This window comes from Ambystoma mexicanum, chromosome 8 (assembly GCF_040938575.1).
Source record: "Ambystoma mexicanum isolate Mex_15411 chromosome 8, UKY_AmexF1_1, whole genome shotgun sequence".
Taxonomy (NCBI): Eukaryota; Metazoa; Chordata; class Amphibia; order Caudata; family Ambystomatidae; genus Ambystoma; species Ambystoma mexicanum.
In genome coordinates, this window is record NC_090929.1 from 21,632,007 (window position 1) to 21,651,467 (window position 19,461).

At 45.8% G+C, this 19,461-nt stretch overlaps 1 protein-coding gene across 2 annotated transcripts in view; it reads left to right on the forward strand.

The window, feature by feature from the left end:
- Window positions 1–19,461, forward strand: part of GLE1 (GLE1 RNA export mediator) — a 570,581-nt gene that overhangs the window by 103,097 nt on the left and 448,023 nt on the right. For both annotated transcript variants that reach the window (XM_069609167.1, XM_069609166.1), the window contains exon 3: window positions 18,808–18,933. In XM_069609167.1, coding sequence (XP_069465268.1) covers window positions 18,808–18,933 — 126 coding nt within the window. The remainder of the gene's footprint in view (window positions 1–18,807; window positions 18,934–19,461) is intronic.

Below are 19,461 nucleotides of genomic sequence, written 5' to 3' on the forward strand. Positions count from 1 at the left end.
AATTGCCCACCTCCTGCACTCTGCCACTATGGGCAAGTGACAGTGGACTACAGCAAAAACGGTTGCAAATTGCAGGAAAATCCAGACGTGCTTCTTTCAAGTTGCAGAATGAGGGAGCAAGATTAAGAGCCAGGACCAGACGGAGCCTTAAATACAACTGCAAAAGAGGGGGCAAAGGGCCAGACAACCAACCATACTGGTTAATCAGTTGGACTTCCACTCAGCCCAGACCACCCCACAGGAAGTGGGAGGGCGATCCCTACAGTGTTCTAAACCGGTTAAAACGAATATGGTGGCTGCCATGTTGGCTCACAAAGAGCCCCTTTGCTCAGGATAGCCATTTGTTTAGCCCTGTACACAGGAATTGCAGAGAGGGTACCAGTGGGCCTGGATGCCTTGGGGGTGGGGGGGGGGTGGAGAGCAGGGGGGGTTACCTAATGCCTTCTATGGGTTGCAATGGCATGTGGGTCTTTGAGTTCCTCTTGCCAGCAGAAATAGGCCAGTGATCCAAAAAATGAAGGGGGTAGTAAAAAGAAAAATGGTAGCCCTAGAATCCTCCACAAAGGAATTCTGTCTTATATGTTAAATGCAGAGGTGGCTGGGCGAAGGGTAGGTAGGGAGAGAAGGTCCAGATGCCTGTCTTTCTGTATTCCGCGATAGACTGGCACCCTGCTCTCATTCTTTAACTATTACTAGGAATCTCTTACAGCGCTTTATACCACAGCAGGGCTACCTCACCGGAGGGATGAGTAGGGAGGGAAGCTTTCAGGTCTCAAGCCAAGAAACCAGAACCCCCCCATGTGCCTAAGCTCTGCCTGAGCCCCCACTCAGCCAGCAGATCTGCCAGAGTGGAGAGAATGGGTGTGAAACTGGTCTGAATGCACCCCAAGAATGTTATACCTGTCCTCCTATTTGGCGTCTAGAATTCTAGTGGTTTCAAGTGGGTGTAATAAAACAATATCTTTTTGGGAATATTGTAGTCTGTTTAAAGTGCAGAGGGGGAGAAGTCCACCCTGGCATATGGGTTGAAAAACAGATGCAGAACAGGGGAACTCCTGTGCCATGCACACTATCAAAGCCAAACGTTTAAGGAATGAATGTCCTTAGGCAGTTATTCTAGTCTTGATGTAAACTTCCAATGTTGCTTGTCGGCAGTTACTTTTCATTTTAGAAAACAGTTTTTCATTAAATACAAATCGTATTTATTCTTTAGGCCCAACGTGTTTTGAGAGATTCCTTCTCTTCATCAGGGGCATAATTCAAATCATTTCTACAAAACCCATCAGATAATATAGTCTTAGTCATATGATGTAACATTGCTCTTTATACTAATACCAACCATTTCTTCTTATCGGATTGATCTCATTGCGCATAGTCTTTCAAACTCTAATTCATACTTGGACGTCTTTAGTACAGTCTGCAGTTGCAACTTCATATTGTCCGTCTTCCAGTTCCTTGCAGTAATTAATTTTAAACAACAATTATACTGTCTGATATGACAAGTCTGATCTTTAAGATGTTCGAAAGACACTGTTAATATTCATTAGTCTTGGATGTGCACATAAGAAAATATGTATAATAAACGTATTGCTATTCGCTGTATTACTGCATTATAGGCATATATAATAATGCAATTTGTAAATTTTTTTAGACAGTCTGAGCTTTTGAATACACATTTTCAATTTCTTATCAAATTTATGCGAAGTAGACCCAGCATGGCACTTTTCTATGCAATGTATAGAACAAATGTAATTCCACTAGGCAGCATATGAGAGTCTGGAACAGTCTTTCCAATTGGAGGTGATAATATGAAATGCAATAGTGATAAACAAGTTGAAGACACTGGGAGAATTGATGGTTTGTAGGTAGGCATTCACAGTAGTACCAATCATGAGGTTACAGAGAGAGTGGTTCTTGGAAGTCGAACATTCTTTGAAGACCGGACCAGATCTCAAGTCAGAATTTATATACATATCTACACTCATGAACGTGATCAACAAACTCAGCATTAGGTGAATGGCACAACTAGCAGTTAGTAGATGCATTACTAGAAATGTTTACATTTCTTGAAGGTGTAAGGTACGCACGGTGCAGAGCAATGTTTGGGTAAGGTTGGCTGCAACTGAAGAGTAATGTGATTTACAAATGTCAGACCATGAATCTGGAGTAGGGAGAAGTTCCAATCTAGTTCCCACTGTGTAGGGATAGTTTGGCGAGTTGATGGTGCAGTTGCCATTTAAAAAGAAATACAATGTAGCGGCTCTAGTCGAGGGCCTAGATAATAAGTTAGGAGGGGCAAAGGAGATTTTTGAGTTAGATTGGGTAGGGATTTAGTAAGTGTGTTGATAAGTGATCTGTAGAAGTAAATATCAATTTGTGAGAGATTGTATTGATGACATAGTTGTACAAAGGGAATTTCTATATTTGGAATAGATGCTGGATTAATTTGATACCGGAGGAATACCATCTATTGAAAACATTAAAGTTGGCTTTATTAGGGAAGCTTTTACAACACCCCAAAGAAATATCCTTTGTTTCAGATTGAGAAGAAGACCTAGGTGGGAGCTTATTCCATATGGATTTTAAAAAGTGGCGAGAGGATTCAGAAGTGATACTGGGTCATGGAAGCGCTAAAAGAAAGTGAATGCAGGAAAGTGTGGAGATAATATTGGGTTCAATGTTGATCCATCTAGGGGCATCATGGAGGTAATTCTTGTATTGGTCAAATGTTTTCGGTTGTTTTAACATAAAGGCTTCATGATAGGTTAGAAAGTTGGGGAATTTGACTCCACCTGAAAGTTTAGAAAGTCTGAGTTTGTTAATGGCAATTTTAGTTTTAACTTTGGTTCCATAGGAATTTTAAAAATATAGTATCAAGTTTTTTTTTTTTTTTGTGCAAAACTGGTTGGGATTAGGATTGTTAATTGTATCATTGATAGAAAATAAAGGCTAGTGGGCTAATTATAATTTCTATAGAATCTAAGCGTCCCCACCATCAGAAAAGAGACCATCCTGAGACCATTTTAGTAACTTTCTCAATCATAAGGTTAGTGTTAATTGAGAAGATCTTCAGCAATATGAAGTCCAAGATATTTAATAGAAGAGGGTTGCCAAGTCCTACCAAACAGAGGAGTGTTAGTTAGATTACAAGCATTGGTGAGGGGCATAATGTTTGACTAGTAAAGGTTTATAGCCAGAGACTTTAGAGAAATAATTAATAGTGGACATGAAATACGGAGTAGAGGATACAGGCTCCGAGAGAGAAAGTAATATATCAGCATACACTGATATTTTAACTATCGTTTTATTTATTAGTAAACCTTTTAATATTAACAGTATTACTTGTGTTTTGTCGGTAGGGTTCCAATGCTAAAATGAACAGTAATGGTGAAAGTGGGCAACCTTGGCGAGTTCCTCTTTGTATTTGAAAGGAGGGAGAAAGTGAGTTGTTGAAGATTCAGGTGGATGGAGAGGAGTACAGGTTTTCTATGAGATTGAAAGGGGGTGAGAATCCATGCCATTTAAGTGATTGTAGCATGAAGGTCCAAGAAACGCGGTCAAACGCCTTTTCAGCGTCTAATGCAAGAAGGGCCAGTGGGTCATTTGATGATTGAGAATGAGACCGTGCATGGAAGAGTAATATGGTGTTGGAAGAGGCAAAGTACTTTTTGATAAAACCTTTTTGATCTATGTGGATGAGTTTGGGAAGGAATATTTCAAGACATTTGACAAGAATTTTAGCAAACATTTTAGAGTGAGTTTATTTAAGGAGATGGGTCTATAGTTCTTAACAAAAGAAAGGTCTTTATCGGGTTTAGGGAATAATATAAAAATAGCTTCACTAAAAGAGCCTAGACGTCCAATTTCGGTGAAGTGAGTATATAGTTCAAGGAGTTTGTGAGAGATAGAATTAGTAAAGGTCTTAAAGAAATCAATGGAGAAATTGACGGGGCGGGGGCCTTCTCTGGTTTCAGGCCCAAGATAGCTTGTTTAATTTCTGTTAGGGTTATTGGAACGTTTAGAGATGTCTATATAAGGTTATCCGGATATTTCTTATTTTGCTCAAAGGAGGAGTGGATATCTGATAATTTAATGGCAGGGTCTTCAGAGTAGAAGGATGAGTAGAAATCTAGAAAGGCTTTGTCATTATCTTTTTGGTTAGGTAACCTTTTACGATCAGCAGAGGAAATAGAAGTAACATGATTTTTCTTTCTTATTTTTAAGATAAGAGGCAAGTATCTTCCCGGCTTTGTTAGAGCCGCTATAGAATTTGGATTTAGATCGAAGTATTGAATTTGGAGCTTTGTTGGTGCATAATTTGTTGACCTCGATGCGTTTATTCATGGATTACTATAATACGATTTTTCGAGATCTTTAATGGAAGTTAACAAATCCTTATTAATAGATTCAGATTGTCATTTCTTGGAAGCAGAACTTTGAATAATAAATCCCTGCAAGGTAACCTTAAAAGTATCCCAGTTATTGTGGATCCAAGTATGTTCAGGGCTATTTATGAAAAAAAATGTTTTTTCTATAAAAGTATTTCAATTTCCACCTAGGAGAAAAATTAGGTGCCTGAGACCATTCTATGGTGATGACTGGGGCATGGTCAGAAATAGTGATGGGGCTAGTTTCATCAATCCCTCTTTAATCTCCTCCTGAATTCTGAATATATAATCTAGTCTATAAAAGGATTGATGCGGGGGGAAAAGAATGTAAAATCTTCGACTTCAGGCTGACAATCGCCATGCGTCTACTAAATTCAGGGTTTCTAATAAATTAAGGACATTTTTGCGGGATTTGCAGTTAATAAAAAGGAGAGGATTTACAATCAAGAGTAAAATCTATGATTTTATTAAAATCACTACAAATATTTATCCAAACAAATTTCTGTATTGGTCTCAATTTGAGATTGGACCAAAAGAGGGAGGTCTGAAGCTGCAGGGTCATAAACAATCACCACAATTATTGGTATGTTGACAGTATGTTGACAGTGGCCTCTATAATGATCGATCGGCCTTGAGTCTTTTTCTTTAATTAGTGTAAAGGTTTGTCCTCTTCATCTGAATCCAAATGTTTGAAGACCAGCGAGATCAACCTTGAGTTTAGAGGGATGGGAGACAACTTTGCTGCACTTGATGGGATGATTTGAACCTTTTACGTTCCATGTGAAGAGTTTAATAGTCATTTTACATCCAAGATGGGGTGTTTAAATGACTGCTATTATAAAGGGCATCGGAAACTACATTCAATGGCGCATTAGTCAAAATATTGAAAATGAGTTAGAAATGTATAGCTGGTAATTTGATAAACCAGTGGAAATGCATGAGGAGAGAAACATTTAGGAGGGGGGAGAGAACAAACCTAAATAAGAATTATTGATATAGAGCAAGTTAATGTGGGGAAGATGAGAACTAAGAATAAGAGAAGGGTCCACATAAGGTAGTTGTAGATGAACAATATCATGGGGGTTGCAAGGATACACAATGAAGTGCGACACAAGGAAAGAGTCAACTGACGAGAGATAATAATTAAACTGTTGTGTAATGGAAAAGGGCAAACCACACATACAATATCTACTTATTTTCATGGCAAGTAAAGATAATAACTATGGAGAACATTCAGTGCTTCATTATTCCTTAGATAGTGGGGTCGGAAAGAAATGGAGAGCAGCGTTCCAAGTCTGTAATGCTGAGAGAGTAGGTTCTCCGGTCTTTGTGGGTGATCTAGATTTGTCTCTGGAGCAACTAGGGCTGCGAGATGGCTCTAAAGTTATTGACGATTCAGATCTGCTTCGTGTGGTGCTGAATTAGATTTGTTTGTTTTTTGATCTTTTGAAGAGTGTTTGATTTGGGTGACGATCTGATGTAGAGGGACAAGTAGAAGATTCCGAGGAGGCTGAGAATTCCTTTGAGATAGGTTGAAGTAGGCTGTTGTCATGCGCCCGGGCACATGGCGCCTTTGGCATCAGTGGAAGCAGTTCCACCATTAATTGTGCCACAACGCGATCCGTGCGTCTTTCGTGCGGTCTAGTTTTTCAAGATGGCGGCTGTCGGGAGGTTCTTATCCACCTCCCTCCCGGAGGTCCAGTGGGATGCAACTGCAGTAATTTTCGCTGCTACCTCAATGCTAGTGCTTTGCATGCTTCCTTGCTTTCGTTCCACACCACAACGCTCTTTCCTTTGCTCGCTCTCTCGCGTGTGCTTCTCTCTTGCCATCTCTCACGGATACTTTCTTACTGTCCTCTCAGCGCTCTTTCCCCTCTGGCTCTCCCGCTTTCCTTCGCTCCTCTCCCTCTGTTTACGCACTGCTTGGCCCTTACGCTGGTTCCTTCTGGCGCTTTATACCCCAGCGCTGTATCCTCTCAGGATAACCGTCACCATAGTGCTTCCACATTCTGCTCAGGGGACTTCCTGTTGGCTTACGGCTCATTCCCAGCCTTCCCCGAAAGGCTATTATACCTCATTTCTCTCCGCCAGTTCCAGGCTGAGATCACGGATTACTTTGGACTTTTTGTTTTTTGTGCCTTACAGGCTTCTCCCCCAATCCGGCTGTCCCGGAGGGGTGGGGGGGGGGGCAGTTGCTGCTACATAAGTAGAACAGTAACGGTGGCTTCTTACCGGGGTAGACCACTACTCAACAAAAAAAAGAGGGACTTGAACACCCGGAGGAGATTGCTGAAGAAGGTATTGGAAACAGAGACTTCAGACTCGGGTGAGGAAGGGGAGTTCAGTGGATCTGGGGAAAAAGATGGAGAATTTGACAGCTTGCAACACTAAACTACTAACATGGCTACAGGTGAACAAGTACAGGAACTATGAGCAGCCGTTCAGGGTCTTCATATGGAAGTACAAAACATGAAGGCTGAAAATACAGTCCATAGGCAGCTTGTGACTACTCTGGGGACACCAGCCAGCGGAGCTACACCCCCCCCCCCCCCTTCATGGCTTTACCTTCCGGCACATTTGACGGTACACCCAAGAAATTAAAGGAATTCCTGGATGCTTGTACAATCCACTTCACTTTCCGCGCCACAACATATACATCAAAACATGCCCGTGTAGGTTTCATGATCTCAAATCTTATTTTTTTTTTTTTAAACACTTTTTGGCATTTTGATATAACAATTCCCAAACTCCCACTCCCCCCGTCCTCCCTCCCAGCCCCCCACACCCTCCCTCCCATAAATGTCAAAACTCAACCATCAGCACTCATTTTCCCCCTCTAACCCTCCCCCTTCCCAAAATCCCATATAAGTCCTCCTCTTTCCACAAGGCACAGCAGCCGAGTACCAGAAGTTCATAGTCCCGTAAGGTTAGAGGCAATCGATCTGTCACCTCCATCTTCGAGTTCCCCCTCTCATTGCAGCCCCATCCCCGCACCCATTTCTTCACGGCGGGCGTAAGTCATTATCCTTTGCAAGATCATTCAACAGTAGGGACCAATGAACCATTACCTCCCCCGCATCCCCCCTCCACCTCCAAGTTCTGCAGCACCATCAACTCCGCTAGACCCCATCTCCTTACATCCTCCATAGCTGGATTGACGGACCCTGGGGGGACTTCCACGCAATCGAAATTCAGCGTTTTGCCAAGATTAGTAAAAACCGACCCATTCTATTCCGTAAGCTGTCAAGTTTCCCCCCCCCCCCGGCAGGTTGACCCACAGACAGATCTCCGGATGTTGCTCCAAACTGGCTCCCAATAGCTCATTTATGCCCTTAAGCACCTCCTCCAATACTCCACAATTGCCCCACACTCCCACACCATGTGCCAAAACCCCACCTCCTCCGACCCACACCTAGGGCACTCCCCCGAATGCTCTCCGTGCATAGCCTTGAGCGCCAATGGGGTAATATACACCCTATGTAGGATATTAAATTGAACCAACTGGAAGCGGGCATTCCTCGAGGACGTCCTCACCAACTCCGACCCTCTCCCATTGCTCACTCGAAATTGAGCGTCCCATATCCGCTTCCCATTTCTCCTTCACTTTCAACTCCCTTCCCATCTCCCTCTCTCCAAGAGCCTTATATATTCGTGTGATGCGTCCCCTCCCCTCAACCCAGTCAAGTAAGACTCGGAGCACCGGGCATGGCTCCGGCTCCTCCGGGATCTCCTCCCATAGCTCCGCCATACTTCTAACCACCGCCCCATATGCTAGAAAAAAAACCCTGCAATAAATCAAACTTTTCACACCACTCCTTGCGGGTAAGGAGCTTTCCCCCCCTCAAAAAGGTCCCCCACCTTTTCGCATCCTTTCTTCAGCAACCTCCGTATCCCTACCCTCCCAATTGCCTGCCGGAGTTCCCGGTCAGCACCCCATGGGAGGTTAGATTCATAACCGCTGTCAATCTGGAAAAGTGAATACCCTTCATTTGAATGACAGACGTAACTTGATGGCCGAAGGCCAACCGTCTTATGCACAGAATTATAGAAATAGACTGCTATGCTTGACCAACAAGCGGCCATTTTAAACGTAGCAAGAATCGCCATTTTGCTTGTTAACCATTGCTCATTGCTTTTTGTCTAAACTGCTTTGCAGCTTGCAATTCTTGCGAATTCTGCTTACTCTGCTCAACTGTTAACATTGTTTTCTGAATATGAAAGGGCAAGGTCGCGGGACTGAGGAGTTCGTTGAAACTCCTCATGAGTAGCCCAGAAAGGAATGCCCACGTTCCCCTTCTGTAGCCTTGAGGGAGAGCTGCAGGGCATTTAATAATTTCACAGCTGCCAGCCAGTCTCGTACTGTGGTAGAATGTTAGAATAAAGCAGCTAAAGGCTTGAATTATGCTCTTCTTACGGCCCCCCTTCGCAAAACCCTTTAGAGCATGTCTGCTCCCAGGACACGAAGAGTACCTCATAGATGGCAAAGCTTGGAATGTGGCTCTTCCCCCCCCCCCGTGTGCAGCTTGCTTCCAAGAACAGAACCACTGTGTTCTGTTCAGCAACTAGAAGATGCCTCCGCACTTTCTAATTGCACATTGTTACTAGAATAGACATCGAAAGTGTCATAATTGTCATACCCGTCGGAAATGTCCACCGTCATCCCGAGTTCAAAAACTTAATAAAGGGGGGTGTTAAACATGACATAGCTGATTGTATGGTATGCATTTTGTATATATGTAACTGATGTACGTAATTTGCTCTCTTGCGTCCCTCGAGGTCTAGAAAACTCACGTCGCGGGGCGTGAGACCACAGTTGGCCAATTGGGACTATTTTTGCTTGCAATAAACCCTAGCATTGGGAATTTGAACCTCGCGTCTGGCGCATCTTTTCGTGTATGGTTATTGCCTTGTTTCCATATCGCTAGGGGCCCCTTTCACGGCCCTTAACCCCCGCTCCACCCACATACTTCCTCCATATCTCCCTTACCTCTTCAAAAAACACCGATGTCCCCACATTACCCCATGCGTACCACAAGAGCTCTGCCGGCCGGCAACCACACTGCACTGACCCCATCAGTGTGCCCAGGAGCGCTGCCTCCGGATGATCCCACATCAGTACCGATTGTAATTGCGCCACCACAAAATACTTTCCATAGTCTGGAAGGCCTAATCCCCCATCCGCTCTCGGCCTCCGCAGAGTCTGCAGGGACAACCGGCTCCTTCCCGAGTTCCAGAGCAGTTCCCTGACCTTAACATCCAACATTTTGAAAAATACCTTCTTTGTCACATACGGTATATTCATGAAGAAATAGAGCAACTGCGGGAGAATTACCATTTTACATAAGGCCACCCTGCCCATCAATGAGTGGTAGAACCTTCCAAAACTGGATAGAGTCCCCTATTTTGGACAACGTCCCCACCCCCCCACCCCCCCGTCGTGTGCAACGTGTCCACAATGTCATGGAACACCCGGATCCCCAGATACCGAAAGGATTCCGTCTCCCATCTTATCCCCAACTCTGGTAGTGCCTCCACTGAACGACCCTGCAACCCACCCAGCGGGAAAAAAAACGATTTGTCCGGATTTATACAAAACCCTGACATAGCTCTAAAATTACGCAGAATTTCTAAGAGGTCCGGGAGGTATAATCTGGGATCCCCTACATATAACAAGTCGTCTGCATATAGGGATACAATATGCCTCTGCCCATCCACCTCGATTCCAGCCTCACCCATCTCTTGCCGTAAATACGCCGCCAGTGGTTCTAAGGCCAGGGCAAACAAAATTGGGGAAGCCGCGCACCCCTGCCTAGTCCCCCTCTCCAGCTCCAACATTTCTGAAACCCAATTATTAGTCTTCATCATCGCCCGCGGTTTATGATCTCAAATCTTAAAGGTAACGTGCTAGCGTGGGCCACACCGCTCGTTATGGGTTCTAGTCCCCATCGTCATGACTTTGGGGGATTTGTCGCTCAACTCAAACAGGCATTTGAGTGACCAGAAATATCGTACATGGCATGTGAAGAACTATTGGAAGTTCGTCAGGGTTCTGCAGATCTACTGTCTTACATTACTACCTTCAAGAGACTATCAGCCGAGGCAGGTTGGCCGGAACAGGCCCAATATTCCAACGTGGGCTCAAGGAGGACATAAAGGATGAACTAGCAAGGACCCCAAGACCACCTACATTCCCAGATCTGCTGTCTTCAGTTCTACAGATCGAGTACAGGATGCAGGAGTGCAGAACCGAACGACAACGCTATTGAGGCATTTACCCCATCCCTGAACTCCCATCCTCTACTCCAGCACAGCCCTGAGAAGAACCCGTTCAGATAGGACCTACAAGGGCTCCATTTCACACCAGAAGAAAGGAAATGAAGAATGGACAAGGGGTTGTGCGCATACTGTGGCTCTGATGGTTATTTAGTCCGGGAGGGCCCTGAAGTACCTCCTCAGCGGTCGGGAAACGCAAGGTCTCGGTCCTAGAGGGGACGGGATCCAAAGGTTATTCATCCAGTCCCTACGTCACTTTGTCAGTGGCCTCATTTCTCGAGGAGGATGTTCGATTTATGGTGGTGGCTATCCAGGTACTCTCACGGCATCGAAGAATCCATGGCGCTCCTGGACTGCGGGGGTTCGGGAAATTTTGCAGACACCATCTGGGCAGTCAAGGTGTTCCGACCTGAACAGAAGGTCAGGACGTGGAAGGGGTTGATGGTACCCCTCTTAGTTCCGGTCTCATTACTCAAACCACAGAGGAATTGCAGGTAATTGTTGCAACAGACGGAGCATCTAACATTTGACATAATCCGGGCTGCCCATTTCCCTATAATCTTGTGAATCACCTAGTTGAGAAAACACAATCCCCTGATAGACTGGACCAAGAACCGGTTAGAATTCAACTCCAGTTACTGCAGAAAACATTGTCTTACAGGAATAACTTATAGTACTGTGCGGACTGTTCTTGCTGATCAGGATAACGCCTTTTGCATCCAAGGAGCTGACTGCTTACAGCCAGGTCTTTGTTGGAGATACCACAGGAGTTACCTCCCCACAGGCCAGAGGATTGCGCTATTGATATGGCCCCTAATGCCTTGGTTCCTTTCGGCAGAATGTTCTCACTCTCTCTCATGGAAAAGGAAGCCCTCACAAGATACTTTGATGCCAACCTACAAAACGGCCTTATTACGGGGCGTCTGTTTTTCATTCCAAAAAGTGACTCAGCCGAACTCCAACCTTGCATTGACTATAGAGGCCTAAATAAGGTTGCGGTACGTGATCGGTACCCTGTGCCCCTTATTACGGACATCATAGAGGCAGTCCAAGGGGCTAAGATCTTTTTCGAAGCTGAACCTCCGCAGTGCTTACCACCTCGAGAGTCCGCTCGGGGGATGAGGGGAAAACATTTTGCACCCCTTTTGGGTTATGAATAGAGTGATACCCTTTGGGTTGGTTAACATCCCGCCATATTCCAACGGTTTATGGACCTGATCTTTTCTGATATGTTCTTGTCAGTCATAGTCTACTTAGATGACATCTGGTATACTAGTCATCACCACAAGAACATAAAGACCATCTGCCGAAGGTTCTTAGTCGACTTAAGAACACCAACTACTGGCTAAGCCAGAGAAGTGTCTTTTTGTGTCTCATCTGTTCAATATCTTACCATTGTCTTGTCTCACAATGGTATCTGGATGGATGACCAGATATCTGCCATTCTCGATTGGTCAGCACCTACCTCCGTTAAGGATGTGCAGCGTTTTCTGGGGTTGACTAACTTTTGTCGCTTTATTCCTCAATTTTCCAAGGTGGTTCTACCCATCACTGCTGTCCTTTAAAAAGGCTTCCATGCCATTTAGTCGGGGCCCCCCACCCACCCCCCACCCCGCTCTCCAGCAGAGCTCAGTTTCACCCGCTTGAAGTTGTTTTGTTCGGCCCCCATATTAAAGCAACCGGACCAAAGTCGGCCATTCATCGTAGAAAGATGCTTTTGCTTCTGCAGTTGGGGCTGTCCTACTGCAACTATACCAGGACTTGGAACATCCAGTTGCATATCTATCCAAGGCCCTCACCATGAGCCAGTGAAATTACTCTGTCATAGAGAAAGAACTCCTCGCAATGAAGCTGGCATGCGAGGAATGGAGACCCCTTCTCCAAGGGGGGGGATGCACCCGTTCCTCATGCACAGATCATCGGAATCTGCAGGTCTTGCAGTCCTTTTTGTTTATTATTTATATCGGGCACCGAACCCTGAGGTAACTGGGCGCTGGAAAACGAAGAAGTTACATACATAGATAACCAGAAACAATGGCATATATGGTGACCCATGGTTACAGGTAGGTCAGTCTCAACAGACATTTACAACATAACATAAGCACAAGTGCAAACAAAACAGAAGTACGGGGTGACAGTCAAAAGCAGTTGAAGGGCACCTCATTGAGAGGCTTGTTCAACCAGTTTTTGATTCCAGATTTGAACGGTAGGAGGGTGGGTTCTTATCTGAGGGTCAGGGCTATGGAGTTCCAGCATTTAGCTGCTTGGATTGGGAAGCGGACTCCTACCGCAGTTTTTAGATTGAATCTGGGTACTGCCAGGCAGTGGGATAGGGGAGATCTGGTTGGGCGAGAGGAATGGTGCTTACAGATTGTCAGATAGGTATTTGGGGGCTCTGTTCGCAAGGCACTTGTGCGTGAGTACCATGGTGCAGAGCAGGATTCTGTCATGAACTGGCAGCCAGTTGGCATTTTGTCTGAAAGTTGAGATATGGCAGGATCTTGGTAGGTTAAGTTCTGCTCTCAATGAGTTGTTTTGAAGGACCTGAAGCCTTTTCAGGTTGAGTTCAGAGGAGCCTAGAAATAGTGTTACAATAGTCAATTTTTGATAGTGCTAATGCCCTGGCTAACGTTGGGCAGCTACTGGTGGACAGGTAGGATTTGCAGCTATAGATTAATTTATTGGTGTAGGCTGTGGGGGCAGCTATAGAGCTAACTTGTTTATTGAGGGACAGTGAGTCTAGATCGATTCCCAAGTGTTTTTATTTCTTTGGAGACATTGATCGTGTTACCGTCAATGTGGAAGTGTTTACCTTTGGTCAAGTTTGTTCAGACGTGTTTGAGTGCCGACAATCAGGAGCTCTGTCTTATCGTTAAGGCATAAGCTGTTTGTAGCCATTCAGGACTGGATTTCTAGGTATACATCGTTCAGTAGTTTTAGAATCTTGGTTGTAGCAGCCTGTGAGAGGAATGAGGACTTGGATGTCATCTGTGTAGTTGGTGTAGATGACACCCAGGTTGTCCAAGCAATCGAGTAGGAGCTCCATGGAGTGTGTAAACTCCAGTCAGGCCAGGTGGGCGAATTTTTTTCCACCCAGTACGACTTTCAAGTGACTTACCTTTCAGGTAGTTAAAACACGTTGGCTGACGCCCTGTCCCGCAAACCTATTACGGATGCATTCAAACAGCAGCAGCCGGAGAAGATGCTTCCCCAAAGATGCATCGTGGCCGATGGTTCTTCGTTTTTACAAAGGGTTAGAGAAGCAACAAGGAAAGACCAGCCGTCCCTTTCTACCTCCACGTCTTCACTATTGGAGGAAAGAGACAGTCTATTTCTTGATCATCGGTTGTTTGTACCAACAACCCCCCTCCATCGACAGATCCTAGATTGGTGCCATGACAACAAGACCGCTGCACACCAGGGCCAAACAGGCACGTTGGAACTGGTACGCCACTTTTTTTTTATTGGCCAAGGACTAACAAGACATTTAAGACTTATACACACTCCTGTTCAACCTGTGCTAAGAGCAAATGCAAGACAACCAGGTCCCTAGGTCTCTTGCATCAAGAATCAGTTCCTTCATGTCCTTGGGGTTTAATTTTCACTAACTTCATAGTAGATCTTCCGGTGTCACAATCCCATACCTGCATTATGGTCACAGTACTAAAATGTGACCTTGACTAAAATTGCTCATTTCACCCCGCTGGAAAAGTTACCATCAGCCACAGAGATGGCAGGAGTGTTTCTCAGACATATTCCGTCTTCCTGATAAGATCCTATCTGACAGAGGAAGCCAGTACACCTCAAAATTCTGGACTGCATCGTGCAAACTAGGGATTGAACGAGCACTCTCTTCGGGTTTCCACCCACAATCCAATGGACAAACGGAACGCTTGAACTACACTTTTGAACAGTACAAAGTGTTGCACCAACCAGCAGCAGGATAACTGGGTTGAATTACTGCCTACAGCGGAGTTCACGTATAACTCACAACATTCAGCCACTGGTCACACACCCTTTTACTGTACGCATGGGCTTCATCCATGCAGCATATTCCCCAGTCACTGATTCCATCAAACCTACTGGTCATGGACACCCTTCTGACTAACATAACTGCAGCCCATAAGAGTGCGATACGAAATCTGGAAGACAGTCGCAAAGCGTATAAAAGACAAGCCGACCACCGCAGCAAGTGCCCGGACTGGAAAGTGGGCCAACGTGTATGGCTCTCTACCAGGTTCTTACCTCGCTGGGTCTGACCATCTAAACTATCTCCCCGGTACTTGGGCCCTTTTCCTATCTTGGCCAAGATCAACCCAGTGGCTTATAGGCTAAAACTCCCACACAGTCTTAGTAGAATTCACCCTTTCTTTTACTCCTCTCTTCTCAAACCAGTCATAGCTGATCAGGCAAAGATGACTGTTTCTAGATCACGTTTCAAGCAACCAGCCTTTTCTGCTGAGTATGAGGTATCCTAAATATGTGACTCAGGTTATCATAGGGGCCGCTTGGAATAATTGGTCAGTTAGAAGGGGTGTCCACATTCAGAAGACTCCTGGGAACCTGCTTCTTACGTCAGCACACCCCTCTTGGTTGACAGGTTCCATCCCGGTAAACTGGGGAATCCCAGGTGTAAGAAAGGGCATACTGTCATGCACCTGGGCGCATGGCGCCTTTGGCAACAGTGGAAGCGATTCCACCATTAAATGTGTTACCCACGCTATCTGCTTTTTTTTTCGTGCGGTCTAGTTTTTCAAGATGGCGGCCACCGGGAGTTTCTTATCCACCTCCCTCCCAGCGGTCCAGTGTCTTGCAACTGCGGTATTTTTCGCTGCAACCTCAACGCTAGCGCTTTGCATATTTCCTTGCTTTCGTTTCACAGCAGAACGCTGTCTTTCCTTTTGCTTGCTCTCTCGCGTTAGCATCTCTCGTTTTCTCCTCTCACGGATACTTTCTTACCATCCTCTCAGCGGTGCTCTTTACCTCTGGCTCTCCTGCTTTCCTTCGCTCCTCTCCCTCTGTTTACAGACTGCTTGGCCCTTACGATGGTTCCTTCTGGTGCATTACAACCCTGCTCTGTATCCCCTCCTTAGGATAACTGTTACCCTAGTGCTTCCACATTCTGCTCAGGGGACTTCCTGATGGGCTACAGCTCATTCCCAGCCTTTCCCGAAAGGCTATTGTTCCTCATCTCTCTCTCTGCCAGTTCCAGGCTGAGATCACGGATTACTTTGGACTTTGCTACGAGACTGCCCCTACTCGGCTGTTCGACTCTTTGGGGTCTTTTGTGCCTTACAGGTTTTTCCCCCAATCTGGCTATCCCGGAGGTGGGTGGGGGCCTCCATTGCTGCTACATAAGTGGAACAGTAACAGTGGCTTCTTAGCGGGGTAGACCACTGCTCAACAAAAAGAGGGACTTCAACACCCGGAGGAGATCGCTGATGAAGGAATTGGAAACTGACTTCAGACTCAGGTGAGGAAGGTGCGTTCAGTGGATCTGGGGAAGAAAATGGAGAATCTGGCAGCTGTAAAGATCATTAGGGTCAGTGAAATCCTTTGTGGGGCCATCTGGAATTGTAATGATTTTAGCGGGGTCAAGTAGGCCATATCTAATGCCAAGATTTTTCAGAAGGCTCTCGTATCCCGAAATATTTTTATTTTGGCTTGGGTAGACTCTGAGAAATTGTTAAGAGATAAAAATGTTATGGCCTTGGAATAAGATGGGCGATTTTCTTTCTTGTCTGCAATTAGTTTGGCGTGCTTTTTGGTGTTTTAGGAAACCAGACGACGTCTCTGCTATTCCAATCTTCCAATTCAGTAACATTGAGTTCTAAGTGGAGTATTTTCTGTTACATATTTTCAAGGCCTTTAACAGTCTTCAGCAAAAGCTATTCTTTCCTCCGCATCCCCTAATCTGCCAACTGTTTTCATATGGAGCTTAAATGCTTTAATTTCCTCTTGTATATTAGAAGATCTGCATGAAGTATAGTAATTGAGGAGCAAATGCCACTAAGCGCCTCAAGTATTTTTTCCATACAAGTGTTTGAATAGGATTATTTTGAAGTTTAGTTGTGGCAGCCATAGTAGCTGTGTAGTGTCACACAATTAGTAGTAAAAAACAAGTATAGGCTGATGGAATACGTCCAATAATGTTTGTTTGAACTCTTGGTATCAGCACTGAGTAGGCCTTGGCTTGTAGACTGAAGCCACGATGTAATGTGGCGCGTCAGGCTGACATACGTGTGGAGGCTTAGTAGGAAATAAGGGGCCCGAGCAGCTTGTTTCCTAGTGACAGCAGTTCTAAAATAAGCCAGTCGCTGCGCTCCTGCTTTTGGTTTGAGGTGGTATAATATTTCAGAGCGAACGGGTGAGGAACCCTCCCGTCAGTTAATGACAATTAACCGCTGATACGTGGAAGCATGGCGGCCGTTCCAACCAAAGTTGCGAGGCTGTGTCGGGACGTTGTGCTCATGGAACGGCAGCTTACCTCAAATGCATCCAGCTGGAAAGGTGCTGTGGTCGGCCATTGCTGGCATCCGGCTTCGGTTCTGATGGCGAGCGGTGCTTCAGCAGAGCGTGAAGTAAGCTAAATTCATAATTCAGTGCCAGTCACAGGTGTAAGTAGGCAGTTGGTTACCCAGGTGTTCCAGAGTTTTGCTTACGAAAACGAGTAAGTAAATAGGTAAATTTTAGTGATTATAATTCTGTCAGCGGGAGCTCCTCATTCATGCTGCCATCTCGGTTGCCGCTTGACTACGCCCTCCTGTCTGACTTTTCTAGTCTGGGAGGAAAACCTAAAGGCTGTGGCAAATGTTCTTCTCAACGTTTTCATAATAGGCTGCTTTCACTCCACGTCCCTTCCCCCTCATCTCCCTGTGTGATCTTCCAGGTCTCCCTAGCTCTCAACCTGTACCAGTCTCCTTCTTCCTTCACTTCTCTTCCATCACTCTCACTTCCTGCACTGCTCCTCTCGCCCTCTTTCTACCAGCAACCCTCTCTCCCTCAATTTCCCCGGTCTACTAATCTGTCTCCTGATCTTATCCCACTATCCGCCTGCCTCGCCCACTACCTTTATCCTCCGTCTTCCCTCCTATTACTACTGCTGTTCACTTTCTCACCACTTTCCTGCCACACACTTGCACACTTCGTTCCCCTGCACTTCTTGCACTTTCTTTCTCTCTTCCACTCAACATGTATGCCCCAAACCCCACTACACTCAACTGATATCACTTCAACTCACACACTTCTCTCAGAAAACTCCAGTCTCCCCTGCACATTGCTTGCACTATGCGGCCAGCCTACCTCCTTCGAACACTCCTCCCGTCTCCCATTGGCCTCTTTGGTCACATGCTCCCCCTGTCCAATCTCAGGCTCAGCTATCCTACTAAGGGTTGGGACCTTGCCTGGAAGGCTTCAGGGTGTTTAGCCCCACCCCTTTTTCATTCTCCATGTGGAGCGTGGCAACCATGTGGCCAGTCAGCTGTCTCCATGCATTGGTTAGTTTCATTTCCAATTGGGTTTCGGGAGGATTTATGGGTTTTCCCTGAAGTGCCTTCTCACTCTTTTCTGCTGCACCACCATTCCTCTGGTGCCAGTCTGGGGTTGGTAGGTCGACTGTTTGGACTTTCCTCTCGATTTGGCAGGAACAATCCCTTTCCGGTTCTTCCATTTCCCTGGTTCCAATACAGATTATCATTGTTGCACTATGGAGCATTTTGGGATTTGTGGGTCATAAAGCTGTGGTCAGAACAAAAGCTGATGCGCATTGAAGAGTCAGTGGTATCAGCAGACCTGCACAAATAACACTCCAGAGTGGGCAGGGAATGGAGCCTACCCGACTGGCTCTGGCATACGCATTGGTAGACCGCCTACCCCATGTTGGGAGGGATCCTTGCCTGCCCAAACGGGGTCAAGTTCCTGGCCTTTTCACAGCATCTTTTGCATGTTCCATTCTGTTTGTATGGTCTAGCCTGTAGACTGTCATGTGCTCTGCATATCAATCGGGCTCTACAGGACACTGTCCTCACAGAATTGATGGGTTCTGGCCCTGAAGAATACTCCTAAGCCCATTATGTCAGCAAAGGGTAAACCACTATGCTATGCGAGTGACCCTGTACATTAAATTGAGCATGTGTTCTCTCCACAGAGCCCGCAAAGGTCCCGTCCAACACCGGCATCGCCAGAAGTTCCTTTCTTGCTGCTTTCCCCCCGATTGATTGAGGTGGAATCGTTCATTCGACACTATGAAGATAACCTCCACGTCCTAGGAAAGGTGAGTTTACTTGGCAGTAAATTATATGGGTTTGCGTTATTCGCAGGAGCAGCAAATTATTTTCTTCTTGAATCTGGGGTGAAGTGTGATGGAGTTGGAGCTTTTCGTGGGTGGAATGTAAGGTTGCTGGAGCCTCTGGTGGTGGGGGGCAGGGATGAGGCTGCTGGAGCCTCTGGTAGGGTGGGGGTCTGCTGGAGCCTTTGGTGGGGTGCGAGGCTGGTAGAGGCTTGGAGGGTGGGAGGAGGAAGAGGGGGGGGGGTTGAGGAGGGTGGGGTGGCTACGAGGCTGCCGGAGCCAATATAAGTGTATCTCGTCTTGTCATTCTGCTTGAGCCTCTTTGGGGTGAAGGGTGAAGCTGTTGCAGGTTTTCTGGGGGATCTGGTGGGGTGAATGCTGGTGCCTTTTTTTTATTTCTTTTTTTCCTTCCCACTGGTGAGGCACAGGAACTCTCTGGGGAGAATGGTTAGGGTGGCTGGCGCTTGTGTAGCGTGAAGGTTAAGGTAAGCGGTAAGGATGCTAGCAGCTTAC